Source organism: Benincasa hispida, chromosome 9 (genome assembly GCF_009727055.1).
Source record: "Benincasa hispida cultivar B227 chromosome 9, ASM972705v1, whole genome shotgun sequence".
NCBI classification, from domain to species: domain Eukaryota; kingdom Viridiplantae; phylum Streptophyta; class Magnoliopsida; order Cucurbitales; family Cucurbitaceae; genus Benincasa; species Benincasa hispida.
This window is the reverse complement of record NC_052357.1, coordinates 32057266-32077658: the sequence shown is the minus strand read 5'-3', so window position 1 is coordinate 32077658 and position 20393 is coordinate 32057266. Positions and strand designations below refer to the sequence as shown.

General features: G+C 31.6%; 1 protein-coding gene and 1 long non-coding RNA gene across 7 annotated transcripts; one reads left to right on the top strand and one right to left on the bottom strand.

The window, feature by feature from the left end:
• Window positions 1-2362: 2362 nt before the first annotated feature.
• Window positions 2363-5646, bottom strand: LOC120086757 (UPF0481 protein At3g47200-like). Its single transcript, XM_039043544.1, has 2 exons — window positions 5609-5646; window positions 2363-3748 (listed from the first exon to the last, which is right to left on the bottom strand). The coding sequence occupies exons 1-2, from the start codon at window positions 5639-5641 to the stop codon at window positions 2363-2365; spliced, it is 1419 nt and encodes a 472-aa protein (XP_038899472.1). The 5' UTR covers window positions 5642-5646.
• A 5674-nt stretch (window positions 5647-11320) lies between these two features.
• Window positions 11321-16938, top strand: LOC120086895. Of its 6 annotated transcripts, none has more exons than XR_005484367.1 (3): window positions 11321-12205; window positions 12281-12371; window positions 16112-16938. It is a non-coding gene; the product is annotated as an uncharacterized LOC120086895 (long non-coding RNA). The 6 variants fall into 6 exon arrangements; XR_005484366.1 differs by having other exon boundaries at window positions 16088-16938; XR_005484364.1 differs by having other exon boundaries at window positions 11322-11829; window positions 11904-12205; window positions 12281-16910.
• Window positions 16939-20393: the final 3455 nt, after the last annotated feature.

The following is a 20393-nucleotide window of genomic DNA, read 5'->3' as shown; positions in this document are numbered from 1 at the left end:
TATATCTGAGTGCGAAGAGTACAATTGTCGGTCTTTAGTAGAGTGCCTAACAGTTAATGGACGGTGAATAATGTAATTTAAGAGTTTAATTAATTATTCATGTATGTACTGTTGAACCTTCAAGCTACAGGTCCATGAGGTCCTCTTGGTACCTCAATAGGATTTAGTTGAGAATCAGTTTTTGGATTAATTTGAATTGTTCAAATTAATAGAGGGATTTAATTATATATGATATGATTAAATTGTTTCAATTATATGTGATATAATTGTCATAATGTATTAGATACATTATAGCTTAATGAGAGGAAATAAATATTTGAATTCATAGTTGTTAAATGTAAAATAAATAATATTTATATTAAATGTCATATAAAAGAGAAAAGAAACTAAGTTTATATTGTATGCGATACAATATTAAAACTATAGGTTATATGTTATATTTGATATAACATTTAATTTAATATATATATATATACAATATAATAAGTTAGTTATCATATTTATATTTATATTATTATTATTATTTTAATAATAAGGAAGGAAGTTACAACTCCCTTTCCATTCTTTTCTCTCCACCCACATAAGTGGGTGGTGGTTATTTTTGGCAAGCAAAATAAAAGAAAAATGTTTTCTTCATCATCTTCTAAGTTTGGTTGAACGATTGAGAAAGTGTAAACGATAGAAATGTTCTGTGTCTTTGAGTTTTGTGTGAAAATTCTCAATCCCTCATTTACGTTAAGTTCTCCCACATATCCAAAATCGGCAGAGTCCACCACTCCTAGGTTCTCACCCTAAGAATACCAAGGTAACTTTTGTGGTAGTGTTCATACTTGTTCAAGGTTAATCTTGAAGAATGTCTTCAAGGAGTTCGTGATTTGCTCGAGGGAAAACATGAAGAAAATGTCTTCAAAGGTAAAGTTTCTTGAAACCCTTTAATTCTTTCTAAAGCATGCTGTAATTTAGAAACAAATGCATATCTTGTTTAATTGTTTACTATAAACTTTTTATTCAATAAAAATGGAATTTGGTCTATCCGCTTCCGCTCAAGGTTCTCTCCCATTAGAGTTCCTTCATTATCAACATATATATAAATAATATATATAATAAATCTCAGGTTGTGATTTCTTTATAAAAGCATATGGACAAATAGGGGTTATTTTATACCCTTATATCAACAAATACTTAATAAAATGATTAAATCACATTCTTTAGGAATGTTTTATATATAATTCTTTAATATTTGAATTATATGAATTTGACACCTCTAATCCTTCGTGATATAGTTATTAAGAGATTCATATAAATATGTAATGACTAGAAGATGCATGTTAAGCTTTTCATACACAACTAGATAAATGTGATATCTCATGGTATTGTATCCACCATAAGAGAATATGTCTAATCATAATCAATACCACTTCTTTGCGAAAACTGTTGTGGAACTTGTCTCACGTTATGTAATGTGATCTCATTGTTTTTCCTACAAATATTAACTTGTATCCCACATGTTTGGCATTCTCTAACATTTAAACTACTACTTCTCACGATTTGAAAAATAAGTTTATTTCTATTAGATCGTTTCATTCCATATAAGTCAATCATTTCTATGTCGCAATTTTTTTTTCAATATATCTGAGTATGTAATACTCATTTTCATAAATAATATCATGAGCAATATTGTATGCAAAAATATTGTCAATTGATTTAAGTATGATTCCATCTTTTTCTTGTCATGACATATAATTTATCGAAATCTCTTTGTTATCCTTTTTTACTTCAAGATTCTTATGAATATTCATATTTAGCATTTTTTTTGGAATGTTCATAATATTAACTGAGTCATTTTGATTATTGACTAGTTTTTTTTTTTTTTCGAGGATCTTTATCTTTGGAACTCAAGTGTCTCTAACACTTCAGGTGTGTTGTAGACTCATTAGCTTGAAATTTTAAATTGTGTATCTGCAACCATTATATATAACTTAGTCACTTTCTTGCAACAATAAATCTTCTGTAAATGTATCTAGCAATTAATTTGCAATATTTTACAAATGAATTATCTTTTGAACTTCTAATTCAAATTGATCTGTATGATGATCACAATGAAACAATACGTAGGCATTTCATTCAACTTATTATTCCAACTTTTTCTTAATCCACCTTAATGTTGGAAAATTTGTCTCATTAATAACAAATAACAAATCGTATAGTAAATACATCACCCATTAGGGGTTCAAAGTATTTATTAATTGATGTGAAATCAATTTCAATAGGAGATTTATGATATTTGATAACCTATGTAGATTATGGATACCTACATTAAATAATATATTATAACATATATATGGATATATATAATATGGGATTATTTGTTATAGAAAATAAATGGAGTGGAGAATAAGGTTTGAAGAAATGTGAGGATAAGGAGGAAGGTAGCAGCAAAGAAGGAGATGGAAGCCCACGGAGTATTGAAATAGTCACGTCTTAGTGAAGCCATAGATCGGTGCCACCATTTGTTGCAGTAGTCGTTTAATTCTTTGCTCATATGGTTGTAGTAGTAACATTTGTCTGGAAAGGTTGGGGCATTTAGACGTAGATTGTTAATTAGTTCGGCAACTTGTTGGTCACTACAACCAGAGGTGTTGCTAATGATTTTCTCCTTCACAAGTATACTCACATCTTTCTCTGTGTCAATCAAGTCATCTAAGAGTGCTACGTAATGGAATAAATACGTTTCATCCTCACTTACAATCTCAGATACAATCAAATTTCGAATATGTATTTCAAACACATTATGGATTATGGTAGGTGGAATTTTGAGAATCCCATTTTTAAAGCTGAAATCCATCATGCTCTTGGCTTCATCTGCTTTCTGTACCTTGACACCAGCCTCGCAGAGCTTAGTTAGATTTGGAGACTCCAAATACGACTCTTCTTCACTCTCCTTGAATTTTTTATACTCATCTGTGTCAGGTGAGGGGATGAAGTAGAATTTTAATAGATCCACCAAGTGTCTTACCTCTGTCGTCGCATTATAATGATAGCTATATCCAGTCGTGGTCGCTATAAACAACTTTGACATGCATTCCATGAAATGGACAGCTGGATCGTCATTTTCTGGTGGAAATGGTAATAGGTCATATAATTGTTGAAGAACAAAGAAAGGAAGTTGATTCTCATATATGGTTAGGTCACGTTCTACATCGTACAATATACGATAGATGAGGGACCCATCATCTATCCATTTCTCATCATCTTCAATGTAAAGGTCGTTTGTTATGTTTAGAAACTCCAATATAAAACAGCCATCTAAGAGCATCATTTTGGCAAAATTTTGTTTGTTCATGTCTATGGGGTGTCCATAGCAACTACGAGCTTTTTCCTCCCAAGAGCAAGCCAAACTCATGGCCTCCTTAACTCCCATTTTTGCACGACAAAGATAGGTTTTGAGAGCCCAGAGTTTATATTGTTCAGCGGCCATTAGTTCTGGTTGGCCATGGTGGAAAGGCCCAATTGAAATGAAACGAGGCGTGTACATTGTTTCATTCGTCTTGATGTGCCCTTTAGGAACTTTATACAATGAGCTATTTGGATTCACAGAAGGTAGTTCCATGATCATTTTTTCAATGGATATCACAACATCATCACCCTCTTCAACATCCTTATTATTATTATTATTCTCCATAATCATCTCTTCATCTCCTTCAACCTCACCCTTTTTACTCATTTCCAAATCACTTTCACCTGCAAACTATACACCACATCTATAATTAAAAACCCAATTAACCTCACCCTTCAACTCAAGATGCACTTAGGTATCATTGCTCATCTTCAAAAGCTAATATGAAAGAAGATATAGTACTTTACAAATTTTGAGTCATCAATGTTTAGATTTAAGGCCCTGTTTGTTTCACATAATGTGGTGAAGGTTTTGGAACATATCTCTAATATCCTTTGGTTGTTAATTGTTTCAATTTTTCAACTTTTACAAGCTAATATATTTATATTGAACTTTAAAACTCATCCAACATGGACTTTTTCATACCCTCAAATTTTTATACTTGAAAGATTAACCTATAAATTTATTTTATATTATCTTAACTATATAAGATAAAATTTATAGAATTTATTACTAATATATTCTTATTTTTGCATATCTTTTAGTAATTAAATTTTGATTTCTTAATTTTTAATTTTACTTTAAATAACGATTATATTTTAATCGGTTAATTGAATAAATAATATAAAAATATATTGAATAATATTAATTTCAAATATCAATATATTTTATTAATCAAGTGAGCACAATTTTTTTAAAAAAAATAACAATAATATTTTTTTAATATTGAACTTCGAAGTTAGGAAGATAATCAAATCATCTCAATAGAAGTATTTTGCTTTATCTGTTTTTGGTTTTTATTGCTTGTTGTTTGTCTGGTTCAATAATACTGCTTATCCGAGTGAGTTTTACGGGCCGATCTGGACCAGAAGCTTCTCAAGCTCAAGCATTTACTTTTCTAGTTAGAGACCAACGTCTTGGAGCTAACGTTGGATCCGCTCAAGGACCTACTGGTTTAGGTAAATATCTAATGCGTTCTCCGACCGGAGAAGTCATTTTTGGGGGAGAGACTATGCGTTTTTGGGATCTGCGTGCTCCTTGGTTAGAAGATAATCAAATCATCTCAATAGAAGATCATAATTACCTCAAAAGTTAAAAAATATATATATACAAAATACAAAATACAAAATATTTAGTTTACATATTCTTTAATACATGTTTAATTTATTTATTCTTTTATAATACATTTTATAATTCATTAAAATAACTATTATTTTTCTTCATGCAACTTCCAAAAAAATGTTTTTTCATGACTTATGTAAAAAATAAAACCCTCATGTTGTATTATTAAAATTTTAAAATTAAGTTCTCTTTTTATCTTTAAGCAATATGTGCAACGCATATAGTATCAAATTAGTGGGAGAAAAATGAGAATATCTATATGAAAAAGAATGATATCTATATAGTTTATTTTAAAATAGATTTTTATTGAACTTAAGAAAACTTCAAATAAATTTGATCACTATACTAACAGAATGCGCATTTTTTTTTCTGATAAAGTTAAGAGGATTAATACAACTTTGAAAAGTTGAAGGATATTCTTTTAAACAAGTATTAATGGTTTGTAATCATATAGTAAATAAGGGTATTTAGAATTTTTTGAAGTTAAGAGTATTTTTTTCAAAAAGCTTTTGAAAATTGAAAGGAATTTTTGGAACAAAATACTCAATAGTTTTGCGACTGCACCAATCTATTATTGAGCCCCTGATGCACCCAGTAAAAAATTGTTGCGTGTGGTAATAAATTTTTTTAAAAAAATATTTACTTTTTTTTATGGATAAAGAAAGAGGGAGTAAGATTGCACCTAAATATTGCTCATATTTTTTCTTTCACATGTAAGTATGAAACCCACTCGCAACTGCAACCTTTAAATTTTTTAGTCCACAGCTAACCTTACATCTATAGTGCAATCTTGGAGTAACACCAAAGAAGATTACGAAACATCACACACAAATAATCAAACAAGAACACTGAAGAAGAAGAGGTACATACCTGAGGGCTGGGGGAGGATTTCAATGAACCCATATTTTTCTTTTTTCAACGCTTAACACGACCTTCTATCCACGCTTATATATAATCCATGGGAAAAAAGTTTTCCTTGTTTTTCATTCCATACTGAGAGAAGAATATTTTTATTTATTTATTTTCTTTTTTAAAAAAAAAATGAAAACCTCTAGGAAGGTTTAATTAATGATGCCCGGAAAAAGAAAATAATAATAAAGCTTGCCTTGTCTTTTTGACCGCCAAAACCCCTCTACCACGCTGATTATCGATGCTTAGAAAAATAAGTTTTCTTAAAGTAAATAAATCAAACCCTTCATGATTCTTGAGAAAAATTTCTTTTCCAAAGCAAAATAAACCAAACCCTCCAACCAAGCAACGGCCTCATGTGCTCAAGCTCATCTTTATTTGAAAGATTTATAAAATTGATCTATTTCAAACGTACTATTTTACAAATGTCCTTGTTCGATGAGATTTTCGGAGAAATTTAATTTGTACAATTTGAATACTTTGTATTTGTTTTAATTTTAGTGTAGTGAGTACAATCTCTAATACATAATCCTTTGATCCTTTTTCTCAAAAATTAAACTTTAATCATATTGGCCTTTAAACTTATTGATCTTCTTGGAAGATCGTACTTTAGACTTGTTGACCTTATTGATTAGTTTAGATCAGCCTTTGGCTTGTTTATCGATTTGGATCGGCTTCTAGCTTATTGATCGTCTTGGATCGACCTTTGGAGCTTCAATCTTCTAGTCTTTAAGCTTGAGATTGAGAGCTTCAGTATTCAGTCTTCAAAATTTGGGAGCTTCATGGCTTCAGTCTTCAGAGCTTGAGAGAATTTATATTCTTTAGATCTTCAAAGCTTGAAAGAAGTTATATTCTTCAAGTCTTTGGAGCTTCAGTCTTTGGAACTTCAGATCTTCAGAAGCTTTGACCTTCAGTTCTTCCAACTACAGGATGTTGTAAACTTGAGATCAACTAGAGCTTCAATCTTCTGGAATTCAAGTTTTAGTCTTCTAAATCTTCCATCTTCAAAAGGTTGTAATCTTGAGATTGATCAGAGCTTCAAAGTCATAAAATCTTCAGAGCTTCAATTTCTAGGTCATTAGAGTTTCAGCCCTTTGTTTTCAATGCTTCCAAACCTCCCCAAATGAAGAAATAAGGCCTCTGTTTATAGAGGTTTTCCCATGAGCTTTCTATGGGCTTTGGCCTAGACTAAAGATGGGCTTGACCCAGTCTTTTCTTTGGTCCAAATTTCTACCAAGGCCTTGAACAGTGTTGGAACTTGGACTCGAGCGATTTTAATTGTTCAGTTTGATCCAATTTGTAACTTCTACAATATACTTGAACTTTCAATGTGATGAAGTGGTAAAATTTAATTGGTCGAAATTTCTCATTCAACAGTCCTGAACTTTACTTATATTGTATAACTAGATTGTATTTAGTGCAAAATTATTCTTACAAATATTTGTTTTCATTTGTGTTTCGTTTCTTATGTATATGTACTAAATTTATTTCAAATATGTACAATGTTATTCTATATATATATATATATATGAAGTTTATTCCAAATATATTTAGAACTGGTGCAAATTTATGGTAGTTATATAATATATAGTGCATATTTTAATTTTAGTCTCGTTTTTATTAAGATTTATATTCAACATACTTTGTCATACATACGAACATATATATTTGAAATTGAGATATATATTTCACATACTTATCATACATAGATGACATCTTTAGATTATTTGAAATAAACGCATATAGATTTGAAATTGAAAACTAAATGTACAAATAAATCCGTATATATTATGCAGTATGTACAATTTAAAAATAGCAGCTTCAACAAACTTCGAACGGACCTCGTGCACACAACGCTAGAACATGGCTCTCAGATCTACTTCAATGGCGCTGGAGTGAAGTTCACCAAAATGCAATGATGATGTCGATCAAAAAACGTTGTTGTACTAGCCAAAAATGCAACGGTGAATGCGTTCATCGTTGCTCCAAGTCGCCGACGAAGAGAAACCAGAAGGAAAGGGATAGCGTGGGTTGTTGCCATAGGAAGTGAGATGCGTGGGTCATCGTCTGCTATTGAGGTTGCGCGTAAGCGATGCTGGATGCTGCTCGTGGTCGTACAGTGTTTGGCATCATTGACATCGATTTAGATCAAATTGCAACCACAATTTTCTCTCTCAGAAAACTTGATCTTTTATGTTTGATTATGTTTTTCAGGTTAATATTTAGTGCACATGATAATCCATAAGATGGAGGTAGATGTCCTTGCAACAATGAGAGCACAATATCCATCAATATTCAATATCCTTATGTGATACAATGTTCCTATTTCTCCATTTCATTAAAATTCTCTACATTTTGTATTTATTATGGCGAGAATCTTTTTTTTAAAAAAAAAAAAAAGAAAAAAAGAAAAAAGATTGCCCATCTAATATATATATAGCTTCTCATTTTTATAGTGCTTATTGTAAAGGACATCATTTGTTTCAAAATTGTACTTGTAACCTTGATTCTATATGGCCACAAGGTAGTCAACCCTTGTTTAATCCTTATCAGTATGCCTAGGTATGTGTTGGTTGGTTTTAAATTGGGTTTTAAGTACAAGTATGTTTAAGTTTAACTTGGTTTGTTTAAGTAAATGTATATATAAGTTTAAGTAAATGTAGACATGTGTTGGTTTGTTTCAATTCTTATGAGTTGGTTGGGTTTTAAGTTGGGTTTTAAGTTCTATTTTAAGTTTGAGATTGAAATATGTAGTTATGAGTTCGTTGGGTTTAAATTGGGTTTTAAGTTCTATATTAGGTTTGAAGTTAAAATGAATTTTATTTGTTCATGTTCTTATTTGGTTTTAACTTCTATATTGAGTTTGAGATTGAAATATACAAGTTTGAGTTGGTTTGTTTCAATTTATTAATGTTATTAATTGAGTTTTAAATTCTATATTCATTTTGAGATTGATATATGGTATATTGAGCATTAAACTTATTTGAATTTGTATTTTGTAGGTACCTCGAGGTTTATATTGAAGATGCATCTCCCGACAAGCGTCTTTAGGTTGTAGATGTTAATGTTATTTTCGATTTAGGAATTGTGGATTAAGCATGTAGATGCACCTCCCGATAGGACCCGACGCTATCATGTAATGTTATTTTGGATTAAGGAATGTGGATGTATTGTTTAAATTTACGAATGGTAATAGTAACTCTTTAAATTCAAACATGTTTTCTCTATATTATTTTACTATTGTAGAAATTACTTGATTTTGGCAATTTTTATATTAGTTTGAATGATATTAGTAAGATTCAAACAGGTATGACATTTGAACAAAAAAAATGTAATAAAAATAAAAAATAAAAAAAGTTAATTCTGACGGTTAAATATATAATCCCAACAATACAAGGGGTCGGGAAAAACCATAATTTAATGTGTCTTTCTATCTTTTCCTGGCACTAATAAACAAACCCCCAACGGTCCACGGGGTTGGAAAAAGTCACTAAATCCCGACGACAAAAACACACCATCGCATAAGTCACTTATCCGGTCAGTCCTAATTTATGAAGGTCGTCGGGATAAAAAAAAATTTCACTCGATGATGAGAAGACACCGTCGGGATAATTGAATATCTCCCGACGGTGACACTAATTTTTCACTATCGGGATATAGTTATTTATCCCAGTGGTATCTTCTCACTGTCGGGCGAAATTTTATACCCCGACAGTCTTTATAAATTACGACTATTGGGGTTTACAATTTATCCCGATGATGTTGTTTAGGTTCAGCATAAAAGCCCCATTCTCCATCCATGGAGATAATTTTTTTCCTACAACACGACTGTTATACCATCGAGGAAGGTTATGTTGATGAGGCTTTGCCCACGATCCGGCCGACGATTATTTGACCGTAGGAAAAAGTTTGGCCGATGTTGTTTTCGACTAATCCCAACGGTTTGCAGTGTCGGAAAAGATCCAAATTATTGTAGTGGAAGAGATGGAGTAGTTAATGATTATAGAATTACCAATCTAGAATATAAACATCAAACAACTTTTATGGGAATATATAGGAAAAAAAATAGGTCAAACGGTTGGAGCAATTAGATGTAGATTGTCAATTAATTTCAAAAAACTTGTTCTCACTACCACTAGTATCGTTGGTTATGATATTCCCCTTTACAAGTATACTCACGTCTTTCTCTATCTTAATCAAGTCATCTAAGAGTGAAAGATAATGGAATATGCATACCTTTCATCCCCAACAAACCTAAAATCTCATATACTATCAGATTTCACATCTAAATTTCAAATTTATGAATTATGAAAGATGGATTTTTGACAACCCCATTTGTAAAGTTGGAGTTCATCATGCTATCAATTTCCTCTGTTCTCTGTACCTCGACACCAACCTCGCAAAGCTTAGTTGTAGTTGGGGATCGGTAAGGATACAACCCTTCTTTTCATTGTCATTAAAATTAGTATATCAATCTCTGGCTCAGGTGAGGGGACGTATTAGAATCTTAATAAATCCACCAAGTACTTTTATATTGGTCGTCTTTTCAAAAGGAACCATATATCCAGTCGTGATCGGTATAAACAACTCTGTCATCCATTCCATAAAGTAGATAGCTGGATTTTGTTCATTGTTATATGAAATTAATGATAGCTCAAATAATTATTGAAGAACAAAGAAAGGAAGTTGACTCTCAAACTTAGTTAGGTCTAGGGGTGTACATAGTCCGGTTGGACCGGATTGAAAGATTTTTGTGGACCAACCCAAAAATTTGGGTTGGCTAATAATAGTTCTTTTTTAGAGGGTCAACCCAACCCAATCCAAACCCAAAATTTCTGGGTTGGGCCGGGTTGGGTCACCGGTTTTTTTTTTTTAATTTGACTGTTTTTTTTTAACTTTTGTTATTATTATATAATATATATATATTATATATATTTGGGAAATGGGTAAACCCCAGACCCAACCCGAATTTAATGTTTTTTTAACATTTTTAACCCTTGGGTAGTTCGAGTTGGTCGGGTTATCGGGTTTTTTGAACACCCCTAGTTAGGTCACAATGTACATCGTCCATTACACCTATGAGGAAGACACTATCTATCCATTCTTTATGATCACCTTCACTCTAAAGACTCTCCATGTAGTTTGTTGAGTTCATGAACTCCAATATAAAACAACCATCTAAGAGCATCGTCTTCACAAACTCTTGTTTGTCCATGTCTATGGGATGTTCATAGCAACTACGAGCTTTTTCCTCCCATGAAGTAAGTGAAACTCCTAATGGCCTCCTCAACTCTCATGTTTACACGAGAAAGATAGGTTTTGAGAGCCCAGAATTTATATTGTTCCGCGGCCATAAAAAAAAAATCTCAAGGCATCAAACAATCTAAAATCCAAGCACAACAAAATCTTCAATCTTAAAACCCCAATTTGAATTCCATCAAAGGCCAACAAATTTGAGAACCTACAAAAGAAAATTCTCTAAATTTAGGAAGTAACGATATGGGTCGATTTGTTAAGTATTAAAAAGAAAATCTAATAACCCACATTAGATTAGCATTATAGAAATTGGAGGTATATACCCTACAACAAATATTACATTCAATAGCATCTTAGAATGTCTTTTATTAGAAAAGGCTATAAAATGAATTAAGAAAAAAAGCTGGATTCAGGAAAAGTGAAAAGAAAAAAAAGGCGGATGATCATGTGAAAAAAAGAAAAAAAAATTAGCGCTTTTCACAGACTATTTCTTTTTACCATAGACATTCAATTCATCTTCTCAATTCTCTTTTTCAAACTTCTTCACCCATCTTCCATTCTTCTTCGATTTGCGACTCCATCTTCTACTTCTCCTTCGATTTGCAACTCAACCTTCGACTTCTCCTTCACTTTGCAACTCCATCTCTGACTTCTCCTTCGATTTACAGCTCCATCTTCGACTTCTCCTTCAATTTTTTCTCTATCTTCAACTTCTCCCTTGATTTGTTGCTCCATCTTTGACTTCTCCTTCGATTTTGGGCTTCTTCTTCAATTTACAACTCCATCTCCGACTTCTCCTTTGATTTGCAACTCCGTCTCCGACTTCTCCTTCATCTTCGACTTAGAGATTCAGCGTATGCAGACATTTACAAAGACTCAAGTTTAACTCAAGAGGATCAAGCACTGGAAGAAATCGGGTTCCGATGGTAAGAAAAATCTCCCTATCTTTTCTATGTTGCCTTTTTTAATTAGGGGTTCAGGGTTACTCTATAAATTTTAGAATTTTTCCATCCATTAGAGTTTTAACCGAAAAGGATTTCAGCAATAGTGACTTATAAAGCTGGAAGAGAGAAAATAAACATTAGTTGAAACTCGTGCAAAGCTTGTGTGGTTCATTCTTGGGAAAGCGGTGAGACGAAAAGTGTAGAGAACTCGATTGTTGTGGTTCGGTGTTGGATTTGCAACCACAGTTGCTTCCATTTCGCAATTTGCCTTGCAAGATCTATTGGCCCATGCATGTGCTCTTTCATCTGATATGGAGCGAAATTTTGATGCCCTGGAAGCTAGAATCTCGAGTCTCAAGTCAGTTCGAAACTGGAATTCGATTCTATCTGCTAAGGCCAATGACTGAATGACTGATTCGAGCTCATTGTTTAGGTTAGCACACAGGAGGGAAGCAGTCTCATGAGGTGTCTTGTAGATGGAATTTTGTACCAACAATTACGCAGGATAAAACCCTATGTAAAAGGTATAACTCCTATTATTTTTTCCCTAAATAAAAATGGAGTATTTTGTATAAAAAGTGAGCTTTTATTTTTTACACAATTATCCTACTTGATCACTTGATAGGCGAGGCCTTGCAAGCCTTTCATTGTTGAGTTGAATTGGAAAAAGAAAAATAAACATCACAAGTTTTCAAGGAAATTTATTGGTGCAGAATCAATGGTTCAATACTTTGTATACTTCTTGATATATACCATTACAAATGACTTAGGAAAAAATATCTATGGAAAGATCTTGGACAATGAGAATACATAAGGTATACAAATTAATTAAATATAAAGAAAGGAAAGTGGGACTAATGAGAAAATAATGGATAATTCTCTCCAACGGAAAATTTCATATCCGATGTTTTGCTCCATTACTTATTGATAAGGGATATAATTGGGGAATGATCGATTAGTTTGCTGATTTATCTCTAGCTAATTGATTCCCCAATATTTGGTGAGCTTGGATTTTACTCGAATATATATGTTGTGATTTGACTTTGCATCAAGTATAAATATAACTGTAGTTTCATTCTTCACCCATGAGATGGCTTGTTGTTAACATCGTCTTTTCGTACTTCTTTAATACGTTTGGTTTAGCATGTGAAGGATTAAAGTTACACTTGGTAGGTATTATTTAATTTAGATAAAAGAGTTGCATTACTTGTTGCATTTAGTAATTAATTTGAACTATATAAATCCACCTTTGGAGTTTAGACTTCTTTGCAATTAATGGTTTCACAGTGATTTCTCTTCTCAAAGTTACCAAAGGTGACTTGGAATTACTTCTCTCAGTCTCTGTGGAAGATTTTTTATTGTTTCTTGTTCTTTTGAACTCTGTGTGATAGGTCTTTCAGACTTGAATGCTTTTGTGAAGGTTCTTCTAATTTCTTTAGCTATAGTCTCTTTTGTTTCATTATTTCTTACATGATTTTGGAGATCGATGAATAATCGGTGACCTCTTTGGTTTGTAATATTCTCACTTGAACAACAATTAAAAGAGGTATGATAAATGTTTCTTGTTGATGTCTTTCAAGAAATTTTATTTAGCTTTGTTTGTGGAGATAAGGAGGTCACAAGTTCTTGAAATGATCCCATTGGTTTATTGGACTCTTAAACTATAGAACAAATATTTCTTTATGCTTACTTTGGACAAAAACTTTGTCATGACCGTGGGGGGGTAGGTTATTGATATTTAATGTGGACGATATGATCTCTCTTTTCTTTTAATTTTTTGCTTGGTTTAATTTTAGACTTAAAGTGAGCATCAGGAAGTTTTCATTCTATGGTTTCTCTTGAAATGTTTAATGTAAGTGAGATTTTAAGTCAGTTCATCCGGTAGATTAGTCATGCATATGAGATAGTGTAATAAGTTAGGAGATTATAGGTAGCTTGTAAATGTTTCTCTATTTGTCCTCTCCATCGTTCTCCTTCATTCATTTATGGTTTACGCATCTTTAAAGAGAAATCCTAGTGATGATCATCTATCATTTGGGCATCATCTTCTCCATCATTCACCAACTGGGTAAAATTTTTTCTTTACTTCTTATTGTTCTCGTAATTTTTTTCTTCTATTTTCGTCAATCTACCCTTCAGCTTCTACCCCTTTTCTCCATTTAGGGTTTTATTTTGTTAAAAACTTTTTCCATCATTTACCCTTTTTCTTTCTCTCTCCATCAGTTCCTCTCACTCTCTCTTTATTGTTGGTATGCTAATGGAGAATAGATCCTAAACAATTTTCGATGAGCGAAATAGATCTTAAAGATTTAGTGAACTCTAACCTTATTTTGAGAGGTTAATGAATTTATATGTTGCATATTTCCCCCTTCCGCAGTAGGGCATCCTGCAACTGAAGATGAAATATCACATGGCTTCAAAAACTATGGGTTAATGCTAGTTTTTCTCTAGCTTCTGAGGCTAATTTATTTCCTTAGTTCACAAAATTATTGGAAGAATAAAAACTCATCAAAATTTCATATTGGGTGCTTGAAGCTTGAAAAATGTTGCAGAGTACAAGTAATTAGATGTTTTCTTGTGATGCAATATATTTTTTCTTTCCAATTACTGAAGTCACTTCCTTGAAATAGTTTTAATTGAAGTTATAATAAATAAAAATTAGCTTAAAAATTATGCCTGTTGGACTGTGTAGAAACATTCAAACTCTAATGGAAAAATAGAAAATGAAGTTACGAACTGAGGTCTAAATTTGAAGCATATTGATGGTTGTTCCTTAGTTTTAAAGGATCAAGAGAACTATTGTTTCAATTTAGAACTTGCTTTAATTTTTGTCTTCAATTTGGCAATGAATTCAAAAAATTAATTTGATAGATATGTGGCTACCGCTATCTTTATATGTATTTTCTTTTACTTTCCTGTGCATGTCTTATGCTAGTTACATATATATTTCGTATCAAATAGTTATAATCAACTTGCGATGGACATAGAGAAGAGAACATTTGGATACTTGTTACGTATGTTCTTTGCATCTTGATTAATTTTGCTTATGTTCTTTGCATATTTACATCTTCAACATTGGATATTTCTTACTTTGAATGCATCTTCATTAATTTTATTATGTTCTTTGGCTACAATGAGGTTGGTGTTTTCGTTGATTTGTTTAGATTAACTGACAAGTTTTGTTTCATGTTTGTATTAATGGTTCATTAATCTTATTATGTTCTTTGGCTTCATTAGATTAAATAATAAGCTTTGTATCATTAATCTTATTATGTTCTTTGGCTTCATTTGAAAATCCTTACTCCAGGAACTACAAAATCCAGGTGTATGCTAGTTATAATAGTTATTGCCATATTTTATCTCATTTTCTCTTCAATGTCACAATCTCTCTTCAATGTCAAGTTTTTTTATGGTACCGCTTGTTTATTAGATGATGACAATTGATAATCTAGAAGGACTACAAAGTGTTTGGGAAAGTTGGTGAAAACAAAATCCAATCAACGGCAGATTCTTGATAGCCCTATCCCTATCAAAATAACAAAACATGAGAACATTTTGAAAGCATGTTTAGTCAAAAGATATGGATGATTAGTAAGTTCCAAGATTACTTAAACACCTACTATTGCCTAAGCTATGCATTTTGTTTCCTTTAGTGCAACTTTAATTATTACAATCGATACCCTATGTTAAACCTTCTAGATAGTTCTTAGATAGCTCTTAGAGTTAAGTTATAGTTTTCCAAGAAAATTTCTTTTGAGTTTCAGCATAATGTTTGTGGTAGGTCAAGAGAATATGTGTATCTTTATAGTTCTTTTGACACACAAGGTGGAGTTTCTTCTTAAAGTTGAAAACTTCTCTTACTTCTCTAAACAAAAGGATAATAGAAGATACAAAAAAGAAGGGCATGGTTGAATTAATAAAGGTTGTCTTTGTCGACGCCAAACTCACTGTCAGTCTCTCTCTCTCTCTGACACTTTCCATTTCCCTTCTACTTCTCAATTGTTGCACTTCTTTCTTCTTTTAACATAACAATCGTTTAAGCTACCAATCAATGATTTTTTTTTTTTTTTTTTTTTTTTACATTTAAATGAAATTGCTTGGGTTCCATGATTTGAGATTTCAGAACTAAAAGCTCTCTAGATAATACGGTGGATTTTTATGTTTTTTTTTTTTTTTTGATGTTATCAGATTCTTTTTTTTTTCTTCTTCTTAATTTTTATATTGCTCATTTGGCATTCAGACTCATTTGTTCTTATAAAGTCAGGAAGAATATTTTAATGGCACTCTGTATCGGAATGACATGTAGATCTTTGAGGTAAGTTCAGGTCAAGATTTTTTGGGTCAGTTTGCATTTGTCCTTGTTGGTTCTATGGTTTCTTCAAAATTCTAGCATTTGTTGTCTGGTTTGGTTGAGGTGTAGAAGACATTTTTTTTATGGAGAATCAAATCTTTGGTCATCTGTAGGTTTATATGAGAATTTTCTAATAGGTTTTGGAGAGCTTTGAAACCTCAACCAAGGGCCATATTGTGCTGGAAACCAAGTTTCAGGTTAGTTAAAATTTCCTGTGTCTATTTGAGTTTTTCACTTCTTTGTCACTTTGATTATAGGGGAGAAGATGAATTTGTCAATGGTTCTAAAGATCTTAAAGGTGGAGAAGTATGGTGGAGATCTTGAAGGTTCTTCAAGGTTTCGATGTTCACCACTTTCAAGGGGGAAGATGGATCTTTAAATGGTTTTAAATATCACTTCGAACAGAAAGGGAAGAATGTTTTTGCATTGATACTTCGTTGATGTTACCTCACGAAGGAGGATCTTGGAGGGATCTTGAACACTCTATTATTAGCTCACGAAGGAGGATCTTGGAGGGATCTTGAACACTCTATTATTAGCTATGTGTTTATTTATTTATTTTTTTTAATAGGTGTCCATCAAAATGTACAAATCAACTTTCAAAAGAAATATATATTGGGAGATCAAAGAGAATCTTAAGAATTAACACAGAGAAGACCTGCAAAATATTTTATTTACTTGTAAAAATAAACATGAAAGATACATTAATTTATTTTGTATCATTTGTATACTTTGTTCTAGGAAATGATTATATTGTTTTTTTTTATATAATTTTAATAGATTTATAAAACTTCAATTATGAATGAAAGTTGTGGTATTTAATGTGTTAAGAAGTATTTAGTATGTGGCTTGAGTCATAGGTTTATTTTTTTACACAAATATGAAGAATTATATACAAATTATTTTCATTATTCTTGTTGAGAAAAAAAAACTGTACCTTTTATAGCCATGAGCAAAGCTATAACAAAATTTATATAGTAAAAAACATGCTATCAAAAGATTATTCTAGTAAGTATAGCCATTAGAAAAGTCTAAATAACCTTACTATAGCATAAGATTAAAGCTATTATAGCGTTAAAAAAGTGCTATTATAAATTAAAGATAGCATATTATTTTAGCTATATAAACATAGTATAGCTTTAATAAAAGACACTATAAAATGTTTTTATAGCAAAGTAAATAAGCGATACCTTCGTACTTTATTATAGCATTCAATATAGCTCAACAAAAACACTACAAAAAATCCTAGACTTTTAATACCATGGGCTATCAAGACCTTTGAAAAATGCTATAAAAGGTCTTTTATAGCCTTTTTTGTTAGTTATCGTATATGTTATTTCTTGTAGTGACATTACTACAGAAATTGGATTATTTGACATTTTTTCAATGTCAAGTAAAGGGTATGCCTGATGCTTATAAAAGCGTCGAGTATTCGACTGTCAAGTATAGTGTAATAACTTGACTCTGGAAAAACGTCAAAACAAATGTTTCTTACTATAATTTTCGTGTCAAGAAAGATAATATACTTGACATTGGTGGTATGTCAAGTTTATTGATTATTGGCATTGATTACGTATCATATATGATCATTCTTGACGTTTTTTATTTGTCAAGTATATGTCTTTTCTTTTTCAAATTAAATGCCCCAATTGATACTCTCATTGTCTACCTTGTATTCCAACAATACAATTACATCTACTAAATAAACATTATACATTTAAGATCTATCAACTCAATTACATCTATTAAATAAACATTATACATTTAAGATCTATCAACTCAATATATTCACTAAAAATTTCATGTTCAACTATGACCTTTCATATGAACACTCCTCACAAATTACAACAATATTTCTCTCACATGTACATGCACAAAATAAAATCTCAACTATTGCTTTCGTATACAAAACTCAACTTTCAGCAAACACAAAACTGACAAATTGTTTAATAAGTAACCTTTCAACAAAGTACATTATTTAATCTATACATTGAGCTTTGAAGTCTAAAGATCGAGAACTAAGGGTCAGCTAAGCCATATTTAAGCAAGTCAGCCTGCAAAATAGAATAAAAGGTGATAACATCAAATTTCAAAATATAGAAATAAGTGTTAAGACAAGGAAAAATGTACATGATTGGCTTACTTTATGCAATGGAAAAATATCATACTCGAGACTTAAAAAATATCTACAACTTAAAGTTAGGGACTTACTGGGATCTCATTCATCCTCTTTTGACCATATCCAGCCTCAGGAGAAACAATTACCTTTCGTAACAAAACAAAAGAAGATGGGAGTGATTTGAAAAAATATAATAAAGAGAAAGAAGATTATCAACAAATCAAGCATATACTAAAATTTTAAATAGAAGAATGTAGACACCTTTCCCCCAACTTCCATAACTTATCTTATCTACAAGCAATAAAAAATAGAGAATATTGGAAGCCCAATATTATCTACAACAAAACTACAACAAAGTAATTTGATCTTATCTACAAAATTTTATTCAAAACTACAGAATATTGGAAGCCCAATTCTTCAAAATTTCATTCATCAAAATAACTAATTAACTCCAAATAGATTATCCAAAGTGTAGCTTGATTTGAATGCCACTTCAGAACTACAACAAAGTAATCCAACCTACGAAAAGTTCAATAATAATGGTTACAAAATGAAAATTCTAACTACTATGTAACAATTCCAAAAGAGTTTCAAGGCCTTAATACCTATCAAAACGTTCAAACATCGTTAGCCTTGCTGGACAGTGGCTCCAATCACTTGAAATCTTTGAATTGAACATCAAAATATGAAAATAACTCAATTATTAGATCAATACTTCAATGGGTAACAAAGAGCTATTAATACTAACCTCCAAACTTACCAAAACCTTGCTAAGATCGGTCTCAAACCTACTGGATAGTAACTCAACTCCTTCCAACACTTCAAAATCAATCGCATCATCAAACATTCAAACAAGCAAATCATTACAGAAGATGCTACTTTATAACCCAAATCACAAATTCATTCCTGAGTCCAGTAATCAAATTCCTGAAAATTCTCCTCACTCTACTCATTCTGATATAAAACCATAGGTTATGTGTTATATTTGATATAACATATAGTATATATAGATATATATAATAGAGTAGTTATTATATATATTAATTTTAATTCATTAAATTATATTTATATTTAATTTAATTTAAGGGAGGGAGTTACATCTGCTTCCCCCTAATTCTCTCAACAAAAAATGTGCAGGGGCCAATTCAGTTTTGAACGACTCATTCATCTTCTTCTCCCAAGTTTGACAGAGGAGAGTTCTCTCTAGGAAAAACTCATCCCTTTTCCCTCTTCCAAAATCCATAGCAGAGCCCACGCCTCCTGCTTATTCTCAATCCCTAAGGAGAATACAGGAGATACCATTTTGTGGTGGTACCCATTTGAGATTTCAATTTGGAGATCTAAGAGAAGAACATCTGAGTCGAAGGAATACTTGAAGAATTGATTGGCTTCAAGGGTAAGTGTCATATTCTTCCCTAATTCTCCCTCAAAAGCATGCTGTAATTTTATGTTTCTTAATACATATTTTTCTTATCTGTAAAATTTATGAATTCTATGAAAACTAAAATGGGAATGATCCCCGCTTCTACTGCGAAACCTTCGATGGTTTCCCTTCAGTTCGCTGATTGTGGGAAAGATATCATAGTGAGAGAAGTTTCATCCATCATCGGAAGACATGGTGATTGATATTAATATTATCAAACTTAGGGGGAGCCTAATTTCACTTGAAAGGGGGTCTCACATCTAGGGGGAGCCCAAGTGATCATTGAGTTAAACTCTATGTGAGTCAATGTAGTTATCAAGTGTTACAAATAAGTACTATATTGTAAATTGTTTAACTCTTGGATATTAGTGGATTATCTTTCCTGGGTATTCTGCCCCCTATATGTAGGTGGTATATCGTCGTACTGGGTTACCAACTTCTGTGTGCCTTTACTTGTTTACTTGTTGTTAGTATTTCTGTTGCCAGTGATTGTCTGTGTTTTTCACTTAATATTCGTAAATCAAGTGATAGTCATCCTAGCACTTTTTCAATTCTTTATATTTATTCATCTCTAACAATCCATGTATGCATTTTTTTCTCTGACAACCCATATATTCATTCTTTTTAACTTTTATTTATAAAGTTAAGGAGCT